Source organism: Gouania willdenowi, chromosome 6 (genome assembly GCF_900634775.1).
Source record: "Gouania willdenowi chromosome 6, fGouWil2.1, whole genome shotgun sequence".
Taxonomy (NCBI): domain Eukaryota; kingdom Metazoa; phylum Chordata; class Actinopteri; order Blenniiformes; family Gobiesocidae; genus Gouania; species Gouania willdenowi.
The window spans coordinates 19090631-19118063 of NC_041049.1; the positions used below are offsets into that span (position 1 = coordinate 19090631).

A 27433-nucleotide genomic window follows, 5' to 3' on the forward strand; every position below is an offset into this window, starting at 1 on the left:
CTATTGTTTGTGGTCAAGCTTGCTACTGCTAACTAACTGGATTACATTTCAGAGTCTGTGAAATGTAATCCAAGTACTGAAAACTCCCCAACAATATGGTGAGCTTTGAGTTTCTATACTTGGTTTTATTCTAAGGACTGACATTACCTCAGACTTCTGCGATCGGGGTCGAATCTTTCAGGAAGTAGCATTCCCAGAGACTTGTACACTATCACCACGACGACAGACAGAGGTGCAGGAGGCTCAAGGTGGCGTCGCCTCCTGTCAGACATGGTGTGCTCTTCCAGCGCTGGAGCGTTGGTTTGTGTTGGGGAGTCGGGAGAAGGTCCGGCTGCGAAAGCAAGAAAGAAGTTGAGGTTCGATCAGTCACGTAACAAGAATGTAGTTGTTTACTGGGAAAATATCAGCTTATGTTCTGACATTTGTGCCCTTTTGGCTGCAGATTAAACTTGGGGAAGTGGACAGAAGATGCCAGCTCCTTTGGGTATTCCTCCTGGATTTCCTTAAATCGGGGAAATGTTGCTGACTCCGGATCCATGACGTCCAAGTAGTCCACCGTTAGAACTTGGGGAAAGAGAAGGAAGGAAAAGGAATGATGCTCAAAAGGTGAAGCAAAGAAATTAGTGAAGGATCTGAGACTAAATACTAACTCATGTTGTCTGTAACGATGGTGAAGGGTTTCAGGTAGGTTTTCCTGACGTTCTGTGCCAGTGTGTTGGCGTAGTCCTCAAAGTTGCGTAGCAGGTGCGCCGTCCCACCATCAGTCCTCTGGATTTGATCCCAGTGATCCTTGTTGTCGGGATTCAAGATGGCACTGCTTGCACGCACTAAATTCTGGAACATACCAAATCATACTCAATAGGTCATTTCACACTCATAAATCTCGCTCAGTTCTCATGCATGAGGTCAAAGGTCAAGAGGTGTAAACTCGCCATGACAGATGGTGCAGAAATATAATAATTTTTCCTGTTGTAGCGTTGATTCCTTAAAAGATTTTTTTTTGCGAAAACTTATCGGTTTCCAAGGCCGAAATGGCAAGTTAGCTGCTAAAGCTAATGCTGCACGTGAGCTAAAAACTAAAGTTTTTCCTGGCTTTTCAAACAGTGACCAATCAGCTGATCAATGCGGTTTCACTTACCGGCCTGTTTAGTGTCCATCTTGTGCACTTCCTTCAAATTTGTATATTGAAACAAAATAAAAGCTTTATGAAAATAATCATGGACCTGGTTAGTGAATGGTGAACCTCCTAAATTTACCTTTTCAAAGTGAGAATTCATACAGTAATAAGCCTTTTCACCCTCTCGGAAATCTCGCTTGTCCCATCAATAATAATAACAATAATAATAATAATAATAACAAGAAGACATAGTCGCCAGATTGGCTGTCATTATAACTCACAACCTTTTCCTAAACGCACTTCTCATTTTCGAACTCAATCAAGGCATTGATACCCTGAAGCCACACACCAGATTTGGTAATCCTATCTTAAACAATTTCTGAGAAAAGCTGTCCCTTTTGAAGATACCTCGAACAGAGTAAAAAAAACGGAACAAGGGCAATAACTCAAGAAAAAATATTTGCGCGCTTCTCATTTTCGAACTTCATCAAGGCATTGATACCCTGAAGCCACACACCAGATTTGGTTATCCAATCTTTAACAGTTTCTGAGAAAAGCTGTTACCTTTAACTCGAACGAATGGACGCACGGATGGACGGAGCTCAAACCTATATCCGCATTTCACTTTGTGGCGGGGCATAATAATAAAAATAATAAATTTTATTTATAAGTGCTTTTCAAAAACTCAGACACTTTACAGTTGTTAAAACATTTACACACAAGTCAAAAAAGAAACTAACAACTATAAAGGTAAATTCTATAACAATCATGAGTTAAAAACTTGGGAGAAGGAGTGTGGCAGCAAGGAAGGTCTAATCTGTCGCTTTGATAGTGTTTCTCACATTGGTTCTACTAAAGTGCTCTGAGCAGCGGAAAACCATGGTCCCCCGAGTCCAAATATATGCTTCATTATTGGGTAGAGTTATCCACTGGAGGGCATGTAGTCGGAAACTGTGTGGAAACAAGGGGACTGCCCTTGCTTCAAAACTGCTGCCCTCATTGTTTTTCGAAGGTGCTTGGATCTGGTCCAAAGTGACATCAGTGGAAAACCCTAGTCCCCCAAGTCTGTATTATATATTAATATGAATAATATCAACACTATTAAAACACTAAAAATATCTGGACTTAACTGACAAACACTGTTAGGTTGGCAATATCAACAGACCAACCGAGCTTGTTAACGTTTTTATAGCTCTAGACGTATGTTCCAGAGTGTGCTTCTTACACTGAAACACATACCCTGACATTTTGTCTCTTGGACAACCAGTAGAGGGCAGTATTTCCCAGCTAGGACAACCAGTATCACAATAAAGTGTTGATTCCTACCTCGTTAAAGTCTGCGTCCTTCATGGCGGTCATGTCAAACCCTTCCTGTCGGCTCTCATACATCAGAACGTTGTTCAGAAGCTGGGCGGCCGTTTTCACGTCGTTGCCGTAGTTTTGCGGCGTGTTGTTCATCGCGCCGTGGAGCATGCGTACAATAGATTTGGAAAGTTCGCCATCCATCCTTGTGGTGTTGCGACGCAAGTCGTCATTCTGAAAGAGAAGAAGAGGGAGGAGAGATGTAAATAACAGCAAACAATTGGTGTTAGGAAATACAATAGAAACCAGGAATTAGAGACGTAGGAAAGTTCAAGCCTTGAGTATTAGGTTCCAATTCAAACACAATAGGTGCATTCCTTTATTTGTCCTTATATACAGCAAGTGATGGTAAAAGTAAATAATAATGCACTGATTAGCCTAAAGCAGGGTACTGACAGGAGGATTTTCTAAATATGAAGACATTTTTTTTCTGTTACATTCCCCACACATGAAGATAAAAAAATAGGCATAGAACAGTTTTGATCGTACTATGCGTGATGAACTCCGATAATCTCAACACAGTACACTACTCACAACCATTCTGTCCCACCACTGATCTACAATCTATTCCTCCAAGCCAAAAATATTGCGTAATCAAACGTGATTGAACAAAAACGAAGAAAAAACACAGCAACAACCGGAAAGCACAACATGCAACATGAAAGTGGAAATACAAGAGGAGGGAACAATGGTTGTCTTGGGACTAATTTTGACCAAAAAACTGCAAAAAAAAAAAAAAAGGATTCAAGGCAGCACTTGATCGTCGGCATTTCTCACACATTAATAATTTTGGCCGTATTTATTGAATAAGTTTAATATTTATGATTGTCAGCCCCGAGCCGTTTCAGAGCCGATTATCTGGACAAATTCACTCGTATTTCATTATAATCTTACCATTTTTTTCAGGTGGGAGAAGGTGACAGTGGTGCAGTTAAAGAGCTCAGGTGATAACCAGCCCTTATCACTGCAGTGTCGAACAGCAGTACCTGCATAAAAAGAAACAGAAAAAAAACACATATTTCATTTTTTTTCCTCCATTTTGAAAATTTCAATTATCAGATAATGTTTTATATTGTTACATTTCTTGTGTGTAATATGAGAGAGAAAAAAACAACAACTCTCAGCTCCAGGAAGGCACAGAGGGATGCACACTAATACACTCCCCAATGAGTCTTAAGCGGTAACTAGAGTTTCCATGGTGACTACTGTTATAGAGGGGTTATCGAGGGAAAAGATGGTAAACTCATCTTTTGGGATTATTGTAATTTACACGGTCTCTCTGACTCACTCTTTTCAGATTACACCCAAATGTGTAATTAACCATATACTTAATAAACCACACAAATATGGTTGGATTAATTATCAAAATAAACAAACTTGGATCAACCATTAGTCCAGGTATGTGAACTCATTTAAGTTCATGGACACAATTTAACTTTAACAACATGGATAATGTGTAATCCCAAATTAAAGATAAACTATACAAAAAATTTAAAAAACCAAAAAAACATTGAACCATATTGTTCAATGTGCACTAAATTGTACTACTGTCATTTATACATATAAAAAGTAGTTACAAATCCAAGTGAATCTGTGAATGTTTCTGAATGTAATGATGAATGTATAGGACATTTACTGCTGTACTGAATGCTATGATGAGCCAAAGTTAGCCAATGGGCTTTTAGTTGAATGTATGTACTGTACATTTTTTCATCTAATCGCCATGAAGCTCAGTCCAGATATCTGTCACTGATGTTCTACACCTAAACAATTATATGTGGGAGTGTTGGACCTAACATGAATAAAATGTTAAACTATAGTTTTTTTTTTAGATTTTTCAGATTAAACAAGGACTTTTGTGTCCCTTGAAATAAAATGAGTATAACACCCTCTGCTAAGGAGTCAGTTTTCACCAGAGAGCATGATGGGTACTCACCTATAGATCCTTTAGGACAGTTCATGGCAGCAGGGCGACCAAATTTGGTCCTGGGCCACCAGATGCCTGAATCAAAGGCTTTGGGACAGACCTCATAGACCACTGCGAAGACAAGAGAAGACGTTTGAGGTCCACTTCTTTTCCATAACTTAGTTTAACCCTCCTATCATCCTTGGGGTCAATTTGACCACCATTCAAAAAATAATAGTTGACTTTATTTTTTTTTTGCTTCATATTTTATAACTTTTCCTTATTTGATAAATACAATGTATTAAACTTAAAATGATCACGATATTTTTTCAATGTGCTGAACATACACTATATACATTGGTATTGGTGTTACTCTGGGGTCAATTTGACCCCAAGCTGTTTTAGCTGTGTAAAACTTTGTGAGACATGTGCAACCTTAAAGGTTTACTGTCAATGAGGTTTTGGAACAGCTCTTTCACACTGAAAGTGATGTAAAGGAGGATGTGTCTGAGACAGAGGATTGTCTTGAGGAGGACACTGATTTGGAGGCATTCTCTTCTAATATTAAGTTGAGGTTTCCTTTATTCGGGCAAGGTTTTTCAGGAATTTTTTATCTCCCGACATGTTTCGACTGTCAACTGTCCGTCTTCGTTAGAGGAGTTATTACATGGAAGTCAAGTGAATGTGTACACCAAATTAGAAAAGACTTGGATGAAAGATTTTCAAGATATAGAAACACTAAAACTGAAATTTTGACCTAATGGTGGCAGCATCATCACCACCAAGTAAGAGTATGAACCAATAGGGTTCATACTCGGGATTCAGTATGAACCAAAAGGTTTCATACTCTTGTGGTCATTAATGTTGTCAGTAAATTTGAGAACATTCGGATAAAAACTATTCAAGATAAAGTAATACTAATTTAAAAGTTTGGCCTGATGGTAGCACTAGAGAACAGGTCAAGGTTTCATTATCAAGGGGTTATTTATGTATACAACAAATAAACAAAGAAAACTTGGTCAACGATTTTCTAAAAATCCTTTTCTGAAAGCAAATATCCCTGGGGTCATATTGACTCTAACCCCCAATTTCCAATGGATGCAGCTCCGCTACGTTACGTCTAGGCCGCGCCACCGGCGCTGATAGGTTTCCACTTTAGTCAATGTGTTAATTTCCACCGGGTTCGCTGCGGTGTGTGTCTGCTCCATCCCAGATGTGGTAGTCTGGTGCCCTCCGCCAGATATATGCAGCGCTTCTGTTTCTGACACCGGAGCACGATGCATCAATCAGCACAGAGCAAATGAAGCTTAACAGGAAATTAAGAAAGTATTCCGCAATAAAATATTGGGTTACTTTTCAAAATAAAACACTTCAGATTATATTTCAAGTAACTACATCACCAAAATGTTATAATGTGTAAAAACAAAATCACATTCACTATAATAGTTTCCTCTCATACTGTAACTGCAGTGTAAACTGCAGCAACTTTGATTTAGTTCATGTTTTACTGGTGCAGTTTTATCTCTTCTCTGTTGGCTGTTGCTAAAAAAATGTGGCTTTGACAAATCCAGAGAGTCCGACCTTCTCGTACTCCTACGTTAGGAACACTGACCTGTTTATTGTTGCGTTTATAACACATACATTTAACTGCGTTCTCGCGCGATTATATAAATATCGTGAAAACTGCTCTGTCTCGAGACGTCACAGTCGTCCAACCGGAGGCCAAACCGGATCGGTGCCTTGGCGCAGCGGAGACGTATCCAGTGGAAACCCCCAGTTAAGGTAAAATGTGTAATATTTAAGGATAATAGGAGGATTAACAACGTACAACTACTAAACACGAACCACCTTTCAAGATGTTAACTCCCTTATATGTCAGCATACTTATGGTTACATGGGTTAAATATACAAAAATACTGGTCAGTGGGATTTTATATGAATAATGTATGTTTCATAAGACAACTGGCAAAATAAAGTCAAATGAAAAGTCAACCAATCCCCATATTTCTGCACTCGGTACATTTGGAACATACAACCATCAGACAAGCTCAGACACACTCGACCTGATTAAACCTACAGTACAACCTGCTAAACTACTGTCAGTTCTCTCTCTGGTTATCAAGCTGGGTTATAAATCTTGTCATGTTTAAATACTCTAGAAGTCATTATTTATACACTGAATCTAGTTACTTTAATTACAAACTGACACTTTGGTAAATGATTTCAAGCGAAGGATTCAGACATCATAATGAAAGATTGAAAGTCCAAACACGTTATCGGGTCAAACAGTCAGACACTCTGACATTTAGTTTTCAAGGCTTTTTTGTTGTGGTTCTGACTTCCTTTCAGTTGCTACTGTATTGTTTGTGTGCAGTTCTGCTGCCAGAGACTGGGCTCTTCTGCTTGACTGGGTGACAACAAAGATGTGAAAGTTAGCTCAGCTGTAGCACCAGCAGACGTGAACGACACTGTTTGTTTGCTACTAGCACTTTGTTGATTCATCTGAGAACCCTGAGCCCTCACAGGAAGAGGAAGACCACGTTTTATATTCAAAACAAATCATGTGCTTTCGGAGGTCTGAAGGAAAAAATGTTATAATTTCTATATATTTTAATTATCATATCTGAAATATTTCAGTTCAAATGAAAATGTTCTAAATGTATATAAAATTGTTCTGTGCATTAGCAGGTTGGTGTCACTTACAATAATACAAATACAATAACATATAAAGAAAAGATGACAATAGGAACAACAAATATCATTGATAACACAAAGCAGGCCATTATGCATATAACAGGTCACAGGTCTGAGATGGGCAACTTTTATCACCACGGGGGCCACAAGAATAGGATTGTGTGATCTAAGGGCCACGTTATAAGAATTCATGTCAGCACGTAGAAAAATGACAATATGAACATTAATACAGGAAATAACAACGGGTTTGTGTATTTTTACTGTCATTTGGTGTATTTTCCTGTCATTTTAATGTATTTTAGTTGTCGTTTGATATATTTTTCTGTCATTTTATATGGTGATGTCAAATTATGTGTTTTTGCTGTGATTTTGTGCATTATTGGAGCCATTTTGTGTATTTTTGTTGTCATTTTACGTATCATTTATAATTTTTGTAGTTTTCTGGTTTCTGGTGTTATTTAGTTTTTTTGTTTTTTACTGTTTTTTTGTATTTTTGTGCATTTTTTTTGTTAGTTTGTGCATATTTGGAGTCATTTTGCGCATTTCCTGTGGAGGCCGCAAAAAATTAGAGTCACGAGTTGCCTGTACTTGGTAAGTTATATATATACCATATGTTATGAGACCATAGGAAATACATACTGTGCATGAGTACTGTGTTAAAGTACAGGTCAGAATATTAATAACTAAATGTCATAAACTAAAAAGCAATGATCTAATAACCAACCCATGTGAAAACTCCTAAAATGAGACATCATCGTTACTTTCTCTATCCAGACACTGCGTAACTCAACATATTCAGAGGTAACCTTGCTTGACGTCTCGTCCACATACCTTGGCATCCGGTGGGAGTGACTTCCGTGAAGGGGTTATCACATCTGTTACACTGGCGGCCGATGACGCCACCCTTGCAGGGACACTGCCCAGTTATGGGGTCACAGGTTCGAGACTCAGAGCCCACGGAGAAGCACTCGCAGGGGAAGCAAGTGTCCCCACCCTCTGGACGGTAGTAGTTTTCCTGCAGAACGGACGAGAAAAAGATGAAGAAGCTTGTGTAAGATCATGATGAGATGGAAATGTGTTTGTTACAGCAGGTTTGCGGTTCAAGTATAATCGCCTTTTTAAGAGTAGAGATCACCAAAACAAACTATTAACCTCATATTCAAGGCTTGTTTTTATATTTTCACACTGGATTGAAATGAAGTTCTACATAGGGCTGGGCGAAATGGATGAAAATTCATATCTTGACATTTTTCTCTGAAATGGCGATATACGATATAAATCTCAATATTTTTTAACTGAATTGAGTCTTACCAGAGAGCCAATTCCAGTTTAAATTTACTGATGCAAAATGCCACATAGGCACATTTATTAACAAAAAGCTGATCAATATGTGCCCCTTTTGGCTTTTTCTCCTCTAAGAGACAGCACGTGTGAGTGAGTTCTGTAGTGTGGCTTGTTTAGGGGAAGGTCTGGGTTAGGATGCACTCAGTGATCATCTAACTGTGCATTTAATGCTGTTCAGAGAAGTGGTGAAAGCAGTGACTCCTAAAACGAGTATTTTAACAAAAAATAAGCTATAAAATAAAAATATATATCGATATAGGCGATATTGTCATTTTCTATATCGCAAAAAAATATATGTTGATGAATCTTGATATATTGCCCATGCCTAGTTATACACCATGAATATAACTTGCACGTTATATTACAGTAACGCCTTGATTTCAAAGAGAAAATTAACACCACACAGTATTATGAAAGAATCCATCAAAAATAATGATAAACCAGTAAAACAGAAATGGGCAACTTTCATTACAGCAAGGGCCACAAAAATGTGATTTCCTGATCCGAGGGCCACATTATCAACATTCATGACAGCATTTAGAACATTGACCAATCTGAGCATTAATACAGGAAGTATTGGAGTCATTTTGTGTATTTTTCCTTTTATTGTGAAGTTTTTTTACGTCGTATTTTGTGTTTTTGTTGTCAGTTTGTGTTCTTTAGTTGTCATGTTGTATTTTTTGAGTCATTTCTGTGTGCTTGTGTTTTATTTTTATGCAATTCTCTTGTTATCTTGTCAACATGTTTTCTCATTTTGCATGTTTTTTGGTGTGTTTTTAGCAGACGCTTTTATCTAAACAAATAACCCGTTGGGTTAAGGGATTTTCTCAACATCCCACATTAATGGCCCAGGTTGGATTGGAACCAGTGACTTTCCGATTACAAGTCTGCTTCCTTAACCCTTACACCACCACTGCGGCGTCCATTTGTGTATTTACTTAGGGGGCCACACAAAATCAGGCTGAACCGCCCGTCGCCTGTCTGCTGTACAATGTCTGTGGTTATACCTTGCAGCGACACTCTCCAGTTGTCTTGTTGCAGTCTTTATGGAATCCTCTGCTTGTGTCACAGTTACATGGTCCACATGCAGGACTGCCCCACCAACCATGAGGACACGGTTCCTCCATCCTGGCATCAAAAACAAACAGGAAATGTTTCAAGGTGAGCAAACGCACAAAAATAACACTTATGTTGTGTATCGTCTATCCTTTTTCAATATTTTTCCCTCTTTTTTCACAAGTTCTTTCATCATTTATCAAGGCTGAACACAGGGTATGCCTTGGTATTTTTTTCATTGTGGGTATCTTGTTCTCAGCTTAAACAAACAGCTGCTTATCTGCCATGTTTATCTTTGAATAAACTTCCCCTGCACTTGTCTTGTCACTCTAAAAAAAAACCCCACACAGGCTTTCTTCCTCTTCTGAGAGTGGGATGTGAGTGATCTTCATCGCTGTCATGTGATCTGATAGACGACAAGCTGCTGGAAAGACCAAACACCTATGGAGGGTCGCTCAGGCGTGGAAGGGGGGGGATCCCACATCCGGGTACGACAGGGAATGAAGCGTGTCACAGGGTCGGAGTTCAGGAGGAAATGAGTGAGTCTCACTCACATCAGCCCTCAGGATGGGGAATGATGGAAGGGTTTTCTTTCCCACGCACACACACACACACAGACACACACACCTGAGCTCATATTGTTCCCAATGAAGCTGCCCTTGCTGATAAATGGCAATATTAAAGAAATTGCACTTTGAACTCAACATAGATCTCACAAAATGCAACGTGAAGCTCAACTGGGAGAAATGTAGAGTTTGCCTTTGCAACTGGACGAGATAAACACGTCTTAACCTTTGATAACATAGACTACACTTTTAAAGATAAAAGGGTTAAAGATATGGACTGCAATTAAATTAAGGTTTCAGGACCCAACCACAACATTTAACCCACAAGCAAAGACGCAAACCAATAAAATATTCAAATTCTCAATTTTATAATGTAAAAAACCTAAATGTCTTCTTAATAATGCAAAAAGCTAAAAAAAAAAAAAAAAAAAAAGAAGCATTTTAGGAATACAGGATAGGCGGCAGTTTTCTATACAAGATAAACAAAATGTAACTAATAAGTTTTATCCAATTATGAAAAAAGTTTCATTATGATCATCAATAAGTCAGTCAAATATGGCAACTAAATGAAATGCTGTGAAGATTTCCAGCACCAAATCTAATGTGTACTGATAGCACAGCATGGGCAAAATATCGCCTTCAAAATAAAAGCCCTTTTTAGGGGGGCTAAGCAAAAGTGATGATCCACTGAATGGGCACAACTTAAAAAGGTAGAACCTCTGCCCAACATCTTATGGTGCTGTAGTTCAATTTTTAATAGTATTTAATTTGGATCAGGATTACAGTATATCTATACTAATTTACACAAACCTAAAATCATACACTTCAAATTGGCAATTGACCAAAAATATATATAGCTTTCCTAAAGATGTTTCAATAAAAATAAATTGCATTCTCACTCACTCACTCAATATTGCTACTGTGAATACTATGAATGTGTAAAGTTCTCACTGTAAAGTGCTCAACTTTAACACCAAGCTCAGAAACGTGTACGTTTGCCACAGGAAATTGAAATCACACGTAAAAAAAAAAAAAAAAGCTATTGTTTCCTGTTTTTGGAGGGTTTGACACAGATTACAGTCCTCCATTAACAACGTAAACAGCTGTGTTATGCCACAATTGCACAAAATGAGCATCATTCGTTTTCTTTTGTATATATTTCACTATTATTTGTAATAAATACATCATTTGATTTAATTTGCCAAAAAAATGAATATTTATAAAAACAAAATCATAGAGGTATTTCTTTATTTGGTCCAATTATAGTTAGCTATTAGAATTTAAATGATTAGTTTTTTTTTTGTGCTGACTGTTATGATTTCTGCCCTCTTAGAAAAAGAACATTTGGACACGAGACAGTCGGATTTTCCTTCAACCTGTTTAGTTTTTTAATTAATAATTTTCCTTTGATTTTGTTGCAGAAGATCTAATAGATTTGTTAGGTCTGTTTAGTCCTTTGTAAGTAGTGCTGCACTGATCTTTTTTTCATTGGATTTCTACAAACCCATTAGTGGAAGGAAGCTCTGCCACACAATGAATGCCTGATCTGTAAAAGTAACTTCTTTTATTCTATGTACAAAAAGATAGATTGCTACATTTAATTTAAATAAAAACATGCTAATGAGTTATGACCGTTTAAGCGGCGATGCCTCCATGGATCAGAGTAGTTTGTGCAACACATCAAACGAATAAACAACTCGATTGAGATCTGGATGATTTGAGGTCAAGTCAACCCCTCAGGCTGTATGTTTTGTTCCTGACTTTTCTTTGTGGCAACGCCATTCTCCTGCTGAGAGAGGCTACTGCCATCAGGATAAAGTGCTTCTATTAAAGAGAGGAGATTGTCGGCAACTGTGTGTGACGTAACGCTGCTTAAAAATATCAACCCTTCTTTTTCCTTCCTGTTGCTGATTCAATCTTGCCTTAGGTTTAGGATGACGATTAGGGCTGGATTTACTAAGATCCCAAATAAAAAAGAGTGGGAATAAAATAGAAAGTGTCTATTTGTACATTTGCTGTACAGATAACCCCCTATTGTTATGTTTACCAAAGTACACGTAGGTAGCGTCTTATGCTGCGTTCACACCGAATGCGTCACGAAATGTTCGTGCGACCAGATTACATACAAAGTCAATGGATAGACGCGGCCCAGAGGCGAAATCTTTCCTGTGCGGCGGTGTGGTCCGATCCGCGCGTCAAGAGCGTTGGCCATGCGAGTGCGCTCCCGATTTTTCGTCATATTCGCAAGAGTTGAAAATATTGAATTCCTGCGACTGTTTCGCATGACGAAAGCCAATCAGAGTCTTTGTTGACGATGACGTCAGGCCATCAACACGGACATCGGTCTGTTCACCCATGGAGTAGAAGCTGTGTGTGACCACCTGGAGCTGTATGACACGGCCTTTATAACTGGGACCGGACTAGGAAGGATTTGGCGTGGAGGAGAATCAGCGAGGAGGTGGTAGTAGCAGGTAAAAGTTCTCTCTGTAGCACTCAGCTAGGATAGCATTAGCCGCTAATCACACCGGCTTTTTTCACTGGTGGTTTATGTTTATGAGAGGAGAAAAAAGAGTGCAGCTCCTCGCTTCAGCAGGCAGTGAAACTCACCGAGTTGGATGTGTCGCTGGTGGGCGGGGCTTTGTTTCAAACGCATATGAAGTGAATGGGGACATTTTTTGATGCTGCGAAACCTGCAGTAGTTCGTGCAGACACATTCGGTGTGAACGCAGCATTAGGGTTAGGGTATTGGTTTAAGGTTAGGGTTAGGGTCAGGTTTAGTCTTAGTCACTAAACTGGCCATTGACTGGCCTATCACGTGACCTAATCTGGCCAATGACGGACGCTGCGTACGGATAGAATGTCGGTATATTGATACAGCAACCGTACGGATAGCCACTGCCAATAAATATGGGAGGCTATCTGTGAGAAAGTGACTGCTGTGAGGAAAACAAGAAGAACAGCAGATGAAGTCAAGAAAAGATGGAAAGATATAAGGGGAATAATGGAAAATAAATCGCTCATAAGAAACTTGTTTTTAACAATTTTTGAATCAAATTTCATTCAGTCCAAAAATATTGATCAAGCAGAAGACAAAGTGTTTTCTTCGTCACCTTTTGTTTTTGCTGACGGACACAATCCTTGGTCAGTTAGGCTGGAACATCAGTTTGCTAGGGCTGTTTTTAAGCACACAAACCCTTAGTAAATCAGGATTATAGTGTTGAGATTTACTCCCTCAGATATCAGTTTTCCTGATATACAGCATGAGGGGAATTGAACCTTTCGGAATAGTGCACTGGGGCCGCTGAGGTCAGAATAAAAGTTAATTCTTTGAAAGTTGCAGACAGTCCCTTCAAATCAAAAAGCTGATGATGTCATAGTTTGTGATCAGCAGGCAAACAGAGAATCCATCCATCCATCCATTTTCATACCCGCTTATTCCCGTTTAACAGGGTCGCGGGGGTCTGCCGGTGCCAATCTCCGGCTCTCATAGGGCGCTGGGCGGGGGTACACCCTGGACAGGGCGCCAGTCAAACAGAGAATCCTTTCAGAATAAAAGCAGATTCTCTGAAGGTTTCCTGTCCTACCTGCCTAACCTAACCTAACCTAACCCGCATCATCACTTGAATTTTCTAAGGGAAATGCAATGATACACTATTGTTTATAAAATATAACATAAAATATAGAACAGATATTTGTCCGATAACTCCCCAGATTTAATCAGATTTCACTGACCAGGGAGTGTACAGATTCAGAATACTAAGAATACTGCAATGGTTGTACAATTAGCAGTTATTGATTAATTAGAAAATATGAAATAAGTATAATGGGTCCATTGGAAAGAATGTTATACATATCACTAACATGTACAACCCAAAACAATATTTTACCAAAACACAGTGAACATGAAGAAAACCAGTTATTTCCATATTGCCCTTAGGCTTTATTTCCCCACTTGAAGCACAAAAAAAATATGTTCTCTATGCAAAAATCCTCTTTTTTTCCATTCTTTTTCCTTATTTTCCAAGTGCCTCCATTCAAAGTCAGTGGGAAAGAAGCTCTCTTTATCACAAATGACCCCGCAACCCGTGATGTAAAGCAAATCGACATCGGCGCATGCATGGATTGCAATTGCGAGAGAGTCTATTCAGATTCCACTGCCTGGCAAGCCTCCATTAAATAACCCACAATATAAACAGCTGTCTTTAACTGTGGAATCTAAGCTCATATCACTTCAAGGGATTGCTTACTTAACTATTAAAATTGATAGTGCGAAGGAAACCTTACTTGTTTTCGCAGTATTGTCCATAGTAACTCTGACCACATTCACAGGTGTAGCCGTGGGAGGAGCTGGGTTTGCGAACACAGGTGGAGACGTGCTCACAGGGGTTGAGATGGCAAGCATCCATGCACTCTTTTCCAAAGTATCCTAAAGGTCAGAGCGTGAGAGCAGACAAAGAATGACTTCTACGTCCTGAGGAGAAGTTTACTGTGTGTTCATGGATGTTCATGTCACCTGGGTCGCACACACAGGTGTGTGTGCTCCAGTCGTCGCTGCAGTGGCTGTTCTCAGGGCAGATGTTGGAGTCACAGGGGTCGGCAAGGTCGCAGCCGCTCTCCACTCGGATCTTCAGGCCCTGAGCCATGTTTATGTTGGCCACGTTGGTGGATGTTTCACCCATACGCACACCCTGAAACCATAGACGGAGTTTGAGATTCTTGCCGGGGGGGCAAAAAAGAATTATTAATAACAAAATTGACCATAATGACTACAATAATTTGCGTCGACGCGTTGTTCAATGTTGTAAATTCATGATAAAATCAGGCCGGCAGCTGTTTTTTGCTTCATTTTTGCTGCAGTACAGTACATGAACTGCTGGGTACAGTGTTGCTTCACTATTTACATTGTCAAAAAGAATTGCACAACAGAAGAAGAACCAACATAAAGTCTCAAAAGTTTGTGACCATTTCACTGAAAATGTATACTACACACCTGAGGTAGAACTACCATCTGTGACCTGAAACTAACAGTAATATAAAAACAAATATCAATAACATTTCAATATGGCCTTGAAAGAACGACGATGGTCACAAGACTCAAGCTCCAAAAAATGACTCGTATTTTTAAAAGAACAAGAAATGAATTAATATATATTTTATACAGTCACTGTGTTTTATGGCGCCCATAGCATTTGTATATTATGTACATTTTATTAAGAATTGTATTTTTTTTAATGAATTTTGTTAAAACTGTAATGAAAACTTTTGACCACTGGGGGCAGGGAGCAATGCTCCCCCTGGCCCCCCACCCCGCAAACTCTGCATATGCCTGAAACACACACAAACGTAAGACGACATAGATAACAGATTGTATTTTCCATTTTTGTTTTAGCATGAAAGAAAAAGTTGTCACAATCCGATCCTTACACATATTATGTCATCGGAATGGAACGGATTCAGCCCATTATGCGCTCATTTTCAAAAGAGCTTTAAAAAGATAAGTATAGATTATTTGGTTACACACACACACACACACACACACACCTGAATGCAGCCGACAAATCCCCTGATGACATGGTTTCCCTTTCCAGGCAAACCACCAACATGGAGAGTCTGCAGCCTCAGACCTGGGAGGTCGTTCCCAATCACGACTGTTCTCTGCATAGAAGTCAGGTTTGGGTTCATGAATATCAATCCTAAACCAGCGTTATTAATAAAGCACCATGCTCCATACCTGGTACATGTTATAATCCAGAGACACGGCTGCTACATATTTGAAATCCTTCCCATCTTTGACACTTCTCAGCTCAAGCAGCAAATGGTGCCATTCGCCGTCGTTGACCCGGACTTGGGAAAATGTAAGCGCTGCCACCAAGTTCTTCCTCAGCAGCACTTCCACACGGACCTGCTGCTCACTCACCTGGATGGAAGATAGAGGGAATCAACACAACAGCTGAACTCCAGCTCCTTTTATTAGCCAACAGTTGACAGACAGCTGTGTCAGTCACTCACCATGATGTTGATGGTGGAGGAGGGTCCAGCGTTGGCCTGCATGAGGGTGCCTGAGGGCTGCCTGGTTCTGAACATGAGCCCCATGTACCAAGGAACAGCGATGGTGACGTCTGGCTCGCTCCAGGACACCAACGCCTGGCCATCAAAGAACTGAGGAGACGGCATCACTGGGACAAGAAGAACACAAGTGTTACTTCTAGTGCTGTCAGGAGATTAAAACAAAGATGTGATTAATTAATCATGCTCTGTCATTAATTAATCTGATTAATCTCTTTTTTTTTTAATCGCACCTAAAAAATGCTGAGAAACGCCCTCAACTTCAGGTATTCTCATTTAAATTACATTATTGTGGCAGATCAAAACATTGATGCATAACAAAGTTGCTTTATAAAGTTAAAAACCAAAATTTTCCACATCTCTATGAATATTTATTGTTCGAATTCAATGCTTACATTTATGAAAAGCTCATCTCAAGTGTAGTATTTTATTCAAATGGTCCAAAACTGTACAACCTACCAGTAAAAGTCAAAGTTCATGACGTCACAAAAACAAATACTTTTTTCCTTATAACTTGGCCACAAATTGAGATACAGTGCTCAGACTGGTACCATTGAACAACATTTCCTTTCAATGTGTGACCTAGACCTTCGCTCAAGGTCATGTCTAAGGTCACGGCATTATTTTCTTTAGCTCGTTAACTTTTCCTGTAATAATTCATCTCAATGAACACATTAAAGTCAGAGCCCGAGTTACCGCCTACCAGTTTAGGGTCAATTATCATTTTAATTGCTTAATTGATAATCAATTACAATTATGATGCAATTATTATAATAATAAATCTTATGCTGTTGTAATTATAATTACATTTTTAATTGAGTTCAGATAATTGAATAAATCGAGGGCTATTCTGACAGAAATATGGCTCAGACGCCCACACAAAAAATATTAATACCAATATTTTCACAAGTAAGGAAGCCTAAAGGTAACCAAGAGATAGGAAATAATGTCGATGATAGATCATATTTTTAGTGTATTTTACAGCTAACACAAGAGGAAGGTTAGGTTTTATGGGTTTATTTATTAAAGGCTCAGTAATTGAGATTAATTGAAATTGAACTTCAGTAATTGACTTTCAGTGGAAAAGTAATAATAGTAAAAAATGCTGGTTACCTTAACAATTATTTAGTTGTAACTGAACATGGATATTTGAATTAGAATTGAAAATTGTAATTGACCCCAACCCTGCCTCCTACGCTCTAACCTGGATGACCTGAAGATGAACCTTCACAGACAAATCGATACAAATAATAAAATAACAAGATACAAAACTGAGATTAACACAAATCCAGGCTTAAACCATAAGTTTCATCCCATTGCACAAAGCAAGTGTCAATCTTTCATTAGATCATCCATCTAAGTGTTTCCTCCACAGCAGACACAGAGCCTTCCCTGCTGCCGAGGGCACATATTTTAGTGGAAGCGTTCGTAAACGCACCCACACACAGGCTGTAATTATAGAACAAAGCACATATTTGTTCACCCAGCTGGTAGCTCCACTGGTCTTAGTGGGACTACTTAGGCCCCTGACGTGGAGGAGAAAATCTGTAAGCTCCTAAAAAAACAGGCAACCCTCGGAGGGAGACGGGCCCCGCACCATGATGGTGCTTTTAGACTTCAACTTCCATCTACACAAAATAATCCATAACACCTTCATTTAAGTAGTTTTCTTAGCTTTACTGGCTTGAATTTGGATGTTTCACAGAAACCCTTTCTTTTTTTCATTGTCTTGAATTTTGTCTCCAAGAGGAAGGAATGTTTCATGCTTTCTAATATATCCTTTTCAATATACGTAATAATAATAATAATGCATTGGATTTTATATAGCACTCAAAGCGCTTCACATTCACTCCACACACAGTGATGGTAAGCTACTATTGTAGCCACAACTGACTGATCGAGGCAAGGCTGTCACAGTGCACCATTGGTCCCTCTGACCATCACCAAGACTCACACACTACATTCATGCTCAGCAATGTGGGTATGGTGCCTTGCCCAAGGACACAACAACAATGACTTGGCGAGAGTGGGATTCAAACCCCAATCCCTTTGGTTATTGGATGACGCACTCTACCACTGAGCCACGGGCGCCCCAAACATACGTATATCCTACTTTCTTATTGACACAGAGACAGATGATTACAGTCATAGACTTCATCATCAATGCTTAGAATGTCACAGTTGATAAATCCTCATCACTCCATAACTCTTGTTTTGGCGTATGCATCAAAATTCTGCAGAAGTATTCATAAACTCACATACAATTAATTTTATAGCTTAAGTTGGCCTTAGTTTGTCTAAAGTAATCATATTAATATGACCTGAAATATTTTTTTTAATAGAAAGGAAAAAAAAAACTTATTATAATAACGCAATATATTTTACACATTTTCTAGGACAATCTGGATTGAAGCCAATGTCATAAAACCAAAAATAAACAATTATTACAGAGCAAATAAGTACAACTAAGGAGCATTTGTGATCACAACAGCCTTTTAATTTAGTTTTTAACAACAGAAGCCTGAGATTAATTTAACTGACAAATTACACTTTAATCCATGTTAATGTCAATTTTTTTTAAATAAATAAATCTGCCAATATGCTTTAGAAAGTCGGCTCGGATTGTGATTTGTACATTTTGATTTGTCATTTTTAGGTTATTGGAGAATAGTGAAAATTGTGTGCAGTGACGGGGAAAGTTGGTGGGGTCATGAATTATGTATTTATTAAGTACATTTTATTCTTCTTACTGCTCCTTTTTAATCATAAAAATCATTTGGACTGTGATATTATTTGATGTAAAAATCTATGTTTGCATTTTCATAAAGAAAAACAAATAAACAAATCAAAACTAAGCTATATTAACAGTAAAATTATGAAAGCAGCTATTTTTCCAATCTTGATGTAGAAAAATCACATCCATGTCTGTGTCCAGTTTAAGATACACAATCACAAATATCTTGTTTTTCAAATCCTCAAACCCAACATGTTAACAGCCAAATGCTCCTCCCGGCCTCGCTATGATCCTAAGCCCAGTTCAGATACTGGATACCAGATGTTGGCACAGGCTCCATTGTTGGCGCTTGGAAGAAAGGGCGAGGAGCACTGACACCTTCACGCATTGATTGGAAGCTAACCCTAAAGGAAGATATCTAAGCTCCCTTCTCCAAACACAAGAACAACACAGAGAGTCCGAGGTGCCAAAATAAAATGATTGGAGGAAAGATTTTAAGTTCCAATTAGAAAATGTAACAATGCAGTCGTTACAATATATATATCTCTTTATTTACAGAGATTTCCAATCAATTCAATATTTACCAGGCCGATGTCATTGAATTAGATTAAATCCTTTAAGTGTTGTTAAGTCAGTAGTGATGAGTGATTCAAAGCCAGAAATCATGCTTTGTCCTAGAACTCCCAACCCGAGGCCATGTTTGGTGACTCTCACTTTGACTTTTCATCTGCTGTTGCATGACTCACTCAGACTGAAAGAAGAGACTTCTTATCCTTTTTGATCCCTGTAATGCATCTTACTTTCTGAAAATCCTCTAGACACTGCAAGACTGCACGCACAAAAGCAGAGACGCCAACGACACATAAACCTAGGCACTCTATATCACACATGAATTCTTCTGTGTCCAATAATCTTGGCCTTTTTTCACTAAAAATGAACACTAAATCACTTGGAGGCGTGGCCTTACCAGACCCGCATCAATATCAAAGTGCCCATGGTTGCGCTAAATTGACTTTTCTGTGCTTTAAACATCATAAAAGTGCCATTTGGGCTTCAAGCTCTCTGCAGTGTAAGTGTAAATTGACATGTAAACAGACACGCCCACAAAGGTGAGCATGTCAGCGTCCTTTGTGAAGTGCTATGTATGTATTTTCTGTCTATGTATGTACCGGCGAACGCCCCGCCCCTACGCTCTGTCTCATGTTTATAAAGCAGCAAGAGCTCGGCTATGGAGTGGGTGGGAGGAGGGCGGGCCGTCCTCTGGCCCTACGTCACTGTGCGGGGAGGAGGAAGTCAGTGTTCCGTCTATAGACACGCGTTTGTGTAGAGTTACTCAGAAAGTGACTTTTCAGAGGCTAAAACTCTGGAAAACCACAAATACTATGTTTTTGGGTTCTTAGAACAAATAGAGATGGGTGAAAAATAGCATGACGTGGGACCTTGAACAAGATCGTCTTTTGGAATGTCAAGATCACTTCCATTGATCGTCCTCTTTGGGCCAGTATGGAACTAGCTTCCTCACCAGTTGCACTATGGTCAGTGGTTTGCACACAGTTTTCTCCACCAACCAAGCACATAACACAGAACTCTGTCGTTTCCGAGACTTTGAAAATCTGGCATCAATTTAGAAGACAATTTTGCCTACACCCCTCGTCTAAACTATATTTGATAAACCTCTTCTTTCTCTTAAAGACCGTGTAAAGCAAATTCTGACATTTTCTTCCATCATTAGCATAAACCCGACCCTGCTGCTGAAGCACATCAAACTTCTGCGGCCTCCAATGGGTGCAACTCGGCCCATAGTTAAAAACAAATCACATATTCGGACTCAGGGGAAAAAAACGCGTCTGCTGGTGCCACATTTTTCATGAAATTAGCAGTTTTATACACCGGGGTTTTGTTTTTTGCCTCTAGTGGGCACAGTTTTGACTCTACCCAAGAGATATATGCATATTCGAACTCGGGCGGAGCAGACCTTTCTGCTGACACCTCGTTTGGTCCGATCCGAGCACATTTGGAAGCACTATTGATGCTGAAGCCACTTTCACATCGCTCTCTCTCACTGACACAGTACAAGGAGGCGGCGCCCACGTGGGCGTGGTCCTAGTGCCTCTAACTGACACGCCCCCAGCATTTCAGAGCAGAGAGAGGTGCTTGTTTTTCCATGATTTTGAGACCTATTTTCATATACTTAGCGATTTTTTTCATTGTTCAAATTTGGCTCAGTGGTCAATGACACATGTTTCTGTGGTGTGACAAACTCAGAACACAAATGTATTTCTGCTTTACACGGACTTTAAAACAACAAAAAAATCCCCAATCTCAATCATATAATTGAATTTACAGTTTGAACCCAACCTCCCATAACTCCCTGAGAGCTGCCTGAGACCAAAACCTCAAGATCAACATTTCTGATGACCAATGGGACCATATCCTTAATCTTGTGCACACCTCCTACTACCAACTTGTACAGTGTATACGGTTCTGCATAGATGCCACCTCACCAATGCAAGACTGGCATAAATGTATCCAGACAGATCCGACTCATGCAATAGATGTAAACTTTGACCAGCCGATCACATACATATGTTCTGGTCATGTCCCAAACGTACTGAATTCTGGCGCAACATCTATGTTTTACAGTGAATCCAGACCCCCTTAATGCCTTCTTTGGAATAAAACCCACTCCCAGTTGGCCTAAACCCTCACAACACGTTATTGCTTTCATCTTCCTTAAATGGACTCACTCAGCATCACTTACACACAATGGATGGATCCAGGATTTATTACAATGTGTGGGACTTGAGAAAATTGGATTCCTTCAGAATGGGTCACTGCAGATGTTTCATAAAACCTGGCAGTCGTTTTTAATATACTATATGGACTCCTTACATATCAAACCTGACAATTGATGAACTACTGAGCTATTTTTTTCACTACACGTTTTATTGTAGGAATGTCCCGATACAACTTTATCACTTCCAATACAATACCTATATTGCAGCCTTGCATATTGGCCGATACAATATCAGCATGAATCATCCATCCATCCATCAATCCATTTTCTTCCGCTTTATCCGGGGCCGGGTCGCGGAGGCAGCAGTCTCAGCAGAGATGCCCAGACCTCCCGATCCACGCACACCTCCTCTAGCCATTCTGGGGGGACCCCGAGGCAACACCAGGCCAGCTCAGACCTGGGCCTTCCACGAGGCCTTTTCCCAATAGGACATACCTGAAACGCCTCCCGAGGGAGGCGACCTCGGAAGCATCCAAAACAGATGCCCGAGCAACCTCAGCTGGCTCCTTTCGACTTGAAGGAGCAGCGACTCTACTCCGAGCTCCTCCCAAGTGACTGAGCTTCTCACCCTATCTCGAAGGGTGCGCCCAGCCAGGAAACTCATTTCGGCCACCTGTATCCGTGATCTTGTCCTTTCGGTCATTACCCAAATCTCATGACCATAGGTGAGGGTAGGAACATACATCGATCTGTAAATTGAGAGCTTTGCCCCCCGACTTAGCTCCCTCTTCACCACAACAGTCCGATACAGCGACCGCATCACTGCCGTCACCGTCTATCAATCTCACGCTCCATCCGACCCTCACTCGTGAACAAGACCCCGAGATACTTGAACTCCTCCACTTGAGGTACGGAATCTCCACCGACCCAGAGAGGGGAAGCCACCTTTTTCCGGTGGAGAACCATGGCCTCAGATGTGGAGGTGCTGATCCAATTATACATCGTTTTATTACTTATTTTGCATTGTGGAATGTTAGAAAAGGCTTGATCCAGTGATGTTACTCAAACAGAGAACAACAGTTAGCAACAGTAGGTATAATCAAAACTGACCCATTTATTATTAACCAATTGGTTACATACATTATAACCTACCACATAATATCTAAAGTATTTTATAATTGAGTAAATATAATATAATATATATCGGAGATTTTAGATGCAGTCCGATAAAATTCATTTTCTGGCTGATATCTGACCAATATCCAATATCAATATCGGATCGGGACACCCTATTTCATACATTATAAATATATATATATATATATATATATATATATATATATCTCTATGTGTATGTGGATATGTATATGTATGTATATTGTCATTGTTTTGCTATTCTTATGATCTTCAATTGTTATCATTTTTTTTGTCTGTTGTGTGAATGAGTGTAAATGTTTTATTTGCACTGTTTGTAATAAAGGTTTATGGCCAACGTTTCATACCTTGTTCACAGTTTTTACCGCCGTAGCCGGTAGGACAGTCACAGTTGTACGTGTTCCACTTGCTAACGCACACGCCGCCATTCTGACACACATCGCTGCTGCAGAAGTTTTTCTTCGCCGGGCAACCTGATCATTATGAGAAAAAAAAATAAAAATACTTCACATTCTCTACAAAAATTCCAACCAGTCAGTGTGTTTATCCTCCTTATAGAGAGCAATGATTACACCACCTGCTGTGGTGCCGTTGTTCGCTATGTAGCTGGCCATGTCAACGGGTCTGTTGTCGATGCTCAGGTTTCTCATACAGCCGATAAAATCTCTGTTCCTCACAGGAAAGTCTTCTGGCAGGTTGGGAACTCCACCAAGCAACAGGGGCCCAGTTAGGTCAAGTGATCTGTAGAAGATATGCAGAAAGAAATGTAAGAGCACATCTCAATACATGAATGTTTGATCCACCAGACAAGGGTTTAAAGTAGGATAAATATAAATGCTTTTGAACCTAGTTCTCAATGTCCCTGGGTAACCTGGAAGAGAGAAACCAACACAAGGAATTCACCCTTACTCTGACTGACATAGCTGAAAAAAGGTTATTGTTCAGCTGGTCTAAATCCCTCACAAGGCTAACAACTAGCATCACCATGACTAAATAAGATTTAACATACTCGGGCACGTAAGAACCAGCTTAGAGCTTCTAAAAAAACTACAGCAAACACCAAAGAGCTTTAGAAGACGTGCATAACCCACTGAAGCAACCAAGGTTTGAGCTGTGTGCATGTAGCATTAGCACATTAGCACAAATCTAAGGAATCTGTGAGACTGTTTTCCACCAGTGTTCATTTTGACAATAAAACCCATGTTTAAGTGTAAAACCAATTGACACTGGTTCTACAAATCAAATTCTGCAGTAGATTCAGTCAACAAAAACTCCTTTAATGTTTACATTAATAGAGATCGTTTTTTAATTAATCATAACATAACCTAACCACTAAAGCGGACATGGCCTCGTCTGTGAATGGTCGCATTTACAGACCTTGGAGTCGCTGTTAGCTTACCAATAAACGGGAAGAGATTTGTCACTTTTATAATAAGTATTGACTATAGACCACTGGGAGTGAGGCCCAAGACCAAGACAGACTGACTTAATAATAATGTATCATGTTTTCTGCAGTCAGTGCCTTCTCCTCGTCCTTTTCTGTCTTCTATGTTTCAGGTGTCGTGAAGCTGATGATGGCAGTTCCTGATCTGTGGTTCAACTAGTCTGGGACACTCTGATGTTCTATCTCTCTATCCTGTTCTGTTGGTCCTTCTGTTCACTAACCCCAACCAGTCACAGCAGATGGCTGCCACCTCTGAACCTGGTTCTGCTGGAGATTTCTTCCTGTTAAAATGGAGTTGTTTCTTCCCACTGTCGCTGAACGCTCGTTCATGTGGATCTTCTTGGGTTTTTTTCTTTCTTATTATGAATTTTATATTTTGCTAAGCGCATTGAGATGACTTTGTTGTATTTTGCGCTATACAAATAAAGTTGAACTGAATTGAATTGAATTGAATTAATTAGCTAACTTCACACAATGTCCACCAAATTATCCTAAACTTAATATCACTGATTGGATCAAATTACTTCTAATTAGATTCATTCTTCAGAAGCATTTTTTCTTCTTTCATTATTTAAAATATCGATCATATATTTTTAGCCATCCTGACTTTAATAGCATATTTTATGTCTAACTTTAATTGATTAAAATAGTGTTGCTGTTGATAAATATGATAATATGTTAGACTACAATAATACTAATGCATTATCCGACCACAGCACTTATGTAGGCTTGTTGTTTGAAGCTTTGTTCTGTCCCGTTTGTTTTGTCCTCCATGTTGCTATTTTTCCCTTGAATTGCCCCTTGAGAATAAATAAAGTTTTATTGACTGATCAGTTGATTGACAGTTTGACTAATTGATTGATATATTGTATGCCTCTTATTGATTAGTAAGAATTGTCAATACCTCAGTATTTACTGTATATCAATACTGTGCAATACAATCCACGTACGGTACGAATAACCGGAAGGTCAATGGTGTAAAAACCTGAGTGCTGCAGTGTTCAACACAGTGAAGTACTGAGCGACACACTTGATCTTCTTCTCAACAGCGTCTGTGACCTGTGCAGCAAGTTTCAGATTTTTTTTATTTTTTTAACCTAATTACCGCTCCTTTGAAGCTGTTTCCCGCCCCCAGCCTCCACATGCTAAATGTGTCCCAGCATGCTTCCCTTCAAGAGTCATTAAAAACCCTCCCACAGGACATAAATAAAAACTGGTTATTGTGTAGTAAATACATGGTAAATCCTCTACAGCGTTTCTTGTGATGAGTTTCTATCTGTTTAAGGCGTGTCTGATAGCTCAAAGGCCACAAGAATGAAGACGGAGAAGGAAAGGAGATGAAGTGGGTACGCGGTGCCGAATGTAAAAACTCAGTTACTGTTTCATAGCTGACATATTTTGAACATTTAGATCATTTTTCTTTAATTTGAGACAAACTCATGTAAAACAGCATGTTCTATATCAGTGTTAAAATGTGTAAAAATGAAAAATAAATCGAAATGTAAATGTTAAATGTAAAAGTGAAATATAAAATCTAAATGTTAAATGTAAATCTAAATGTATATCTAAATGTTAAATCTAAATCTAAACACACCCCACCACTCACTGAGCCACAGTCGGTGGTGTGGGCGGGGACTTGTGATCGACAGACGCTGACCTGCCCACTACCTTTAAACTACATTTAAATATAACATTTAAATTTACATTTAATGCCTAGATTTACATTTAAATTCAACATTTAGATTCAGCATTTACATTTAGATTTAATATTTACATTTAGATTTACTTTTCATTTGTACACATTTTTAACAATGTTATTAGAACATGCAGTTTCACATGAATTTTTGTCTCAAATGACAGAAAATTGAGCTAAATGTGAGGAAAGTGAGCAATGTCTATGAAAAAGTAACCAAGTTACATCCGGCACACCATAAGTTGGTAGTTCCATGGAGTTTTTATGTAGCCCTGGACTGGTCTACAGGACTGGTTTTGAGATGGATCCTGTATTTTTAAAAAAGATTTTCCCACTTACTTCTTTAGTCCAGTCTGGGTGCCCTGAGCGGCGCAGGAGTAGTTGCCGATATGCTTTCCAAAGCGAACAGCCATGGAGATGTCACAATCATCTACAGCGACCACTGCCACTTTTTCTCCAGAGGGTCCGTGAGGGACGCCGAGCCGACCGATGTTAGGCTGAAAATTAAAAAGAGAATCCAAATATTTCAAATTCAAGCTACGAATGACCTCTAGTAATACAGTAATACTTGCATTTCAAGACAATAAATTGTGTTCAATATGTGTTTGTCAACCTGAACTGGCTAAATTCATATGACAATCAGGTCTTGTGTGGTTTATTTTTCTTTTCATTCAGTAGCTAAAAGTTGTCTTTAAATTGAGTAAAGCTTGATCAAAGCATGTCAGCTTTCCAAAAACAATGTCAGCCAGTTTATAGCAGAGGTGTGCAGGCCTCTCCAGGCTTAACACAACAGAAATGCCCATTGTGTGCAGGCCCGCACCTAATGATTACAAAGTAGGCTAATTCCTTCATCAAGGCCCATAGCCGGCAAATGTTGATCTGAGAAAATGTAGATCCGCTTAGAAAAATCAGGCACCAAATCGCTTTAGTTATTCTAATGTCTAACCATAGACCGAAGTTCAGTTGCATGTTTTATGTACAGTTACGTTTCAAAACAGGAAGACGTTTAATGCAACTTTCAATGGAAATGTCCAACAAGTTTTTACTCATCTAACAATTGGATGGAAAGTTGAAAGAACGAAAGAAAGAAATATAAATTTGTGCTTTTATTTTGAAGAGTATTTATTCATATAGCACCATCAAATGATTTTTTCCCCTGATATTTTCAACCAAGCATTTTTTTTTTAAAATTATCCATTTTAATACATTAAAAATTAGCCAAAATTCTGCTGATCATGGGGCCAAAACACAATAGACCACAAACGATTAAAAAACAACACTAATTTTCTCTAATACATAGACCGGTCAGTTCGCAAATATATGGAGGACAGTATTTTAGCACAGTTTACCTTTACCTATTACAGTTATAAAGTTCATAGATATTTACCATTTTACATAAACTACATTATAAAACTGAAATGTAAAGACAAAGGATAAATAAACATAGAAAGACAATGTATACTTGTGTGTTTGTCCCTTGGAAACCGGATTAGTGTAAGGAGATACCGGTGGAAACAAAGCAAGAAAAACAAAAAAACTAAGGAGGGCATAAAAGGAAA

General features: G+C 39.1%; 1 protein-coding gene across 4 annotated transcripts in view; it reads right to left on the minus strand.

Annotated features, from left to right (window-relative positions):
• Nucleotides 1-27433, minus strand: part of celsr1a (cadherin EGF LAG seven-pass G-type receptor 1a) — a 147368-nt gene that overhangs the window by 19646 nt on the left and 100289 nt on the right. For all 4 annotated transcript variants that reach the window (XM_028448877.1, XM_028448876.1, XM_028448874.1 and 1 more), the window contains 16 exons: nucleotides 26214-26371; nucleotides 23315-23478; nucleotides 23085-23210; nucleotides 16055-16221; nucleotides 15777-15962; nucleotides 15587-15700; nucleotides 14559-14733; nucleotides 14330-14471; nucleotides 9431-9551; nucleotides 7911-8094; nucleotides 4416-4517; nucleotides 3374-3465; nucleotides 2444-2653; nucleotides 651-834; nucleotides 421-564; nucleotides 148-331 (listed from right to left, as the gene is read on the minus strand). In XM_028448877.1, coding sequence (XP_028304678.1) covers nucleotides 148-331; nucleotides 421-564; nucleotides 651-834; nucleotides 2444-2653; nucleotides 3374-3465; nucleotides 4416-4517; nucleotides 7911-8094; nucleotides 9431-9551; nucleotides 14330-14471; nucleotides 14559-14733; nucleotides 15587-15700; nucleotides 15777-15962; nucleotides 16055-16221; nucleotides 23085-23210; nucleotides 23315-23478; nucleotides 26214-26371 — 2453 coding nt within the window. The remainder of the gene's footprint in view (nucleotides 1-147; nucleotides 332-420; nucleotides 565-650; nucleotides 835-2443; nucleotides 2654-3373; nucleotides 3466-4415; nucleotides 4518-7910; nucleotides 8095-9430; nucleotides 9552-14329; nucleotides 14472-14558; nucleotides 14734-15586; nucleotides 15701-15776; nucleotides 15963-16054; nucleotides 16222-23084; nucleotides 23211-23314; nucleotides 23479-26213; nucleotides 26372-27433) is intronic.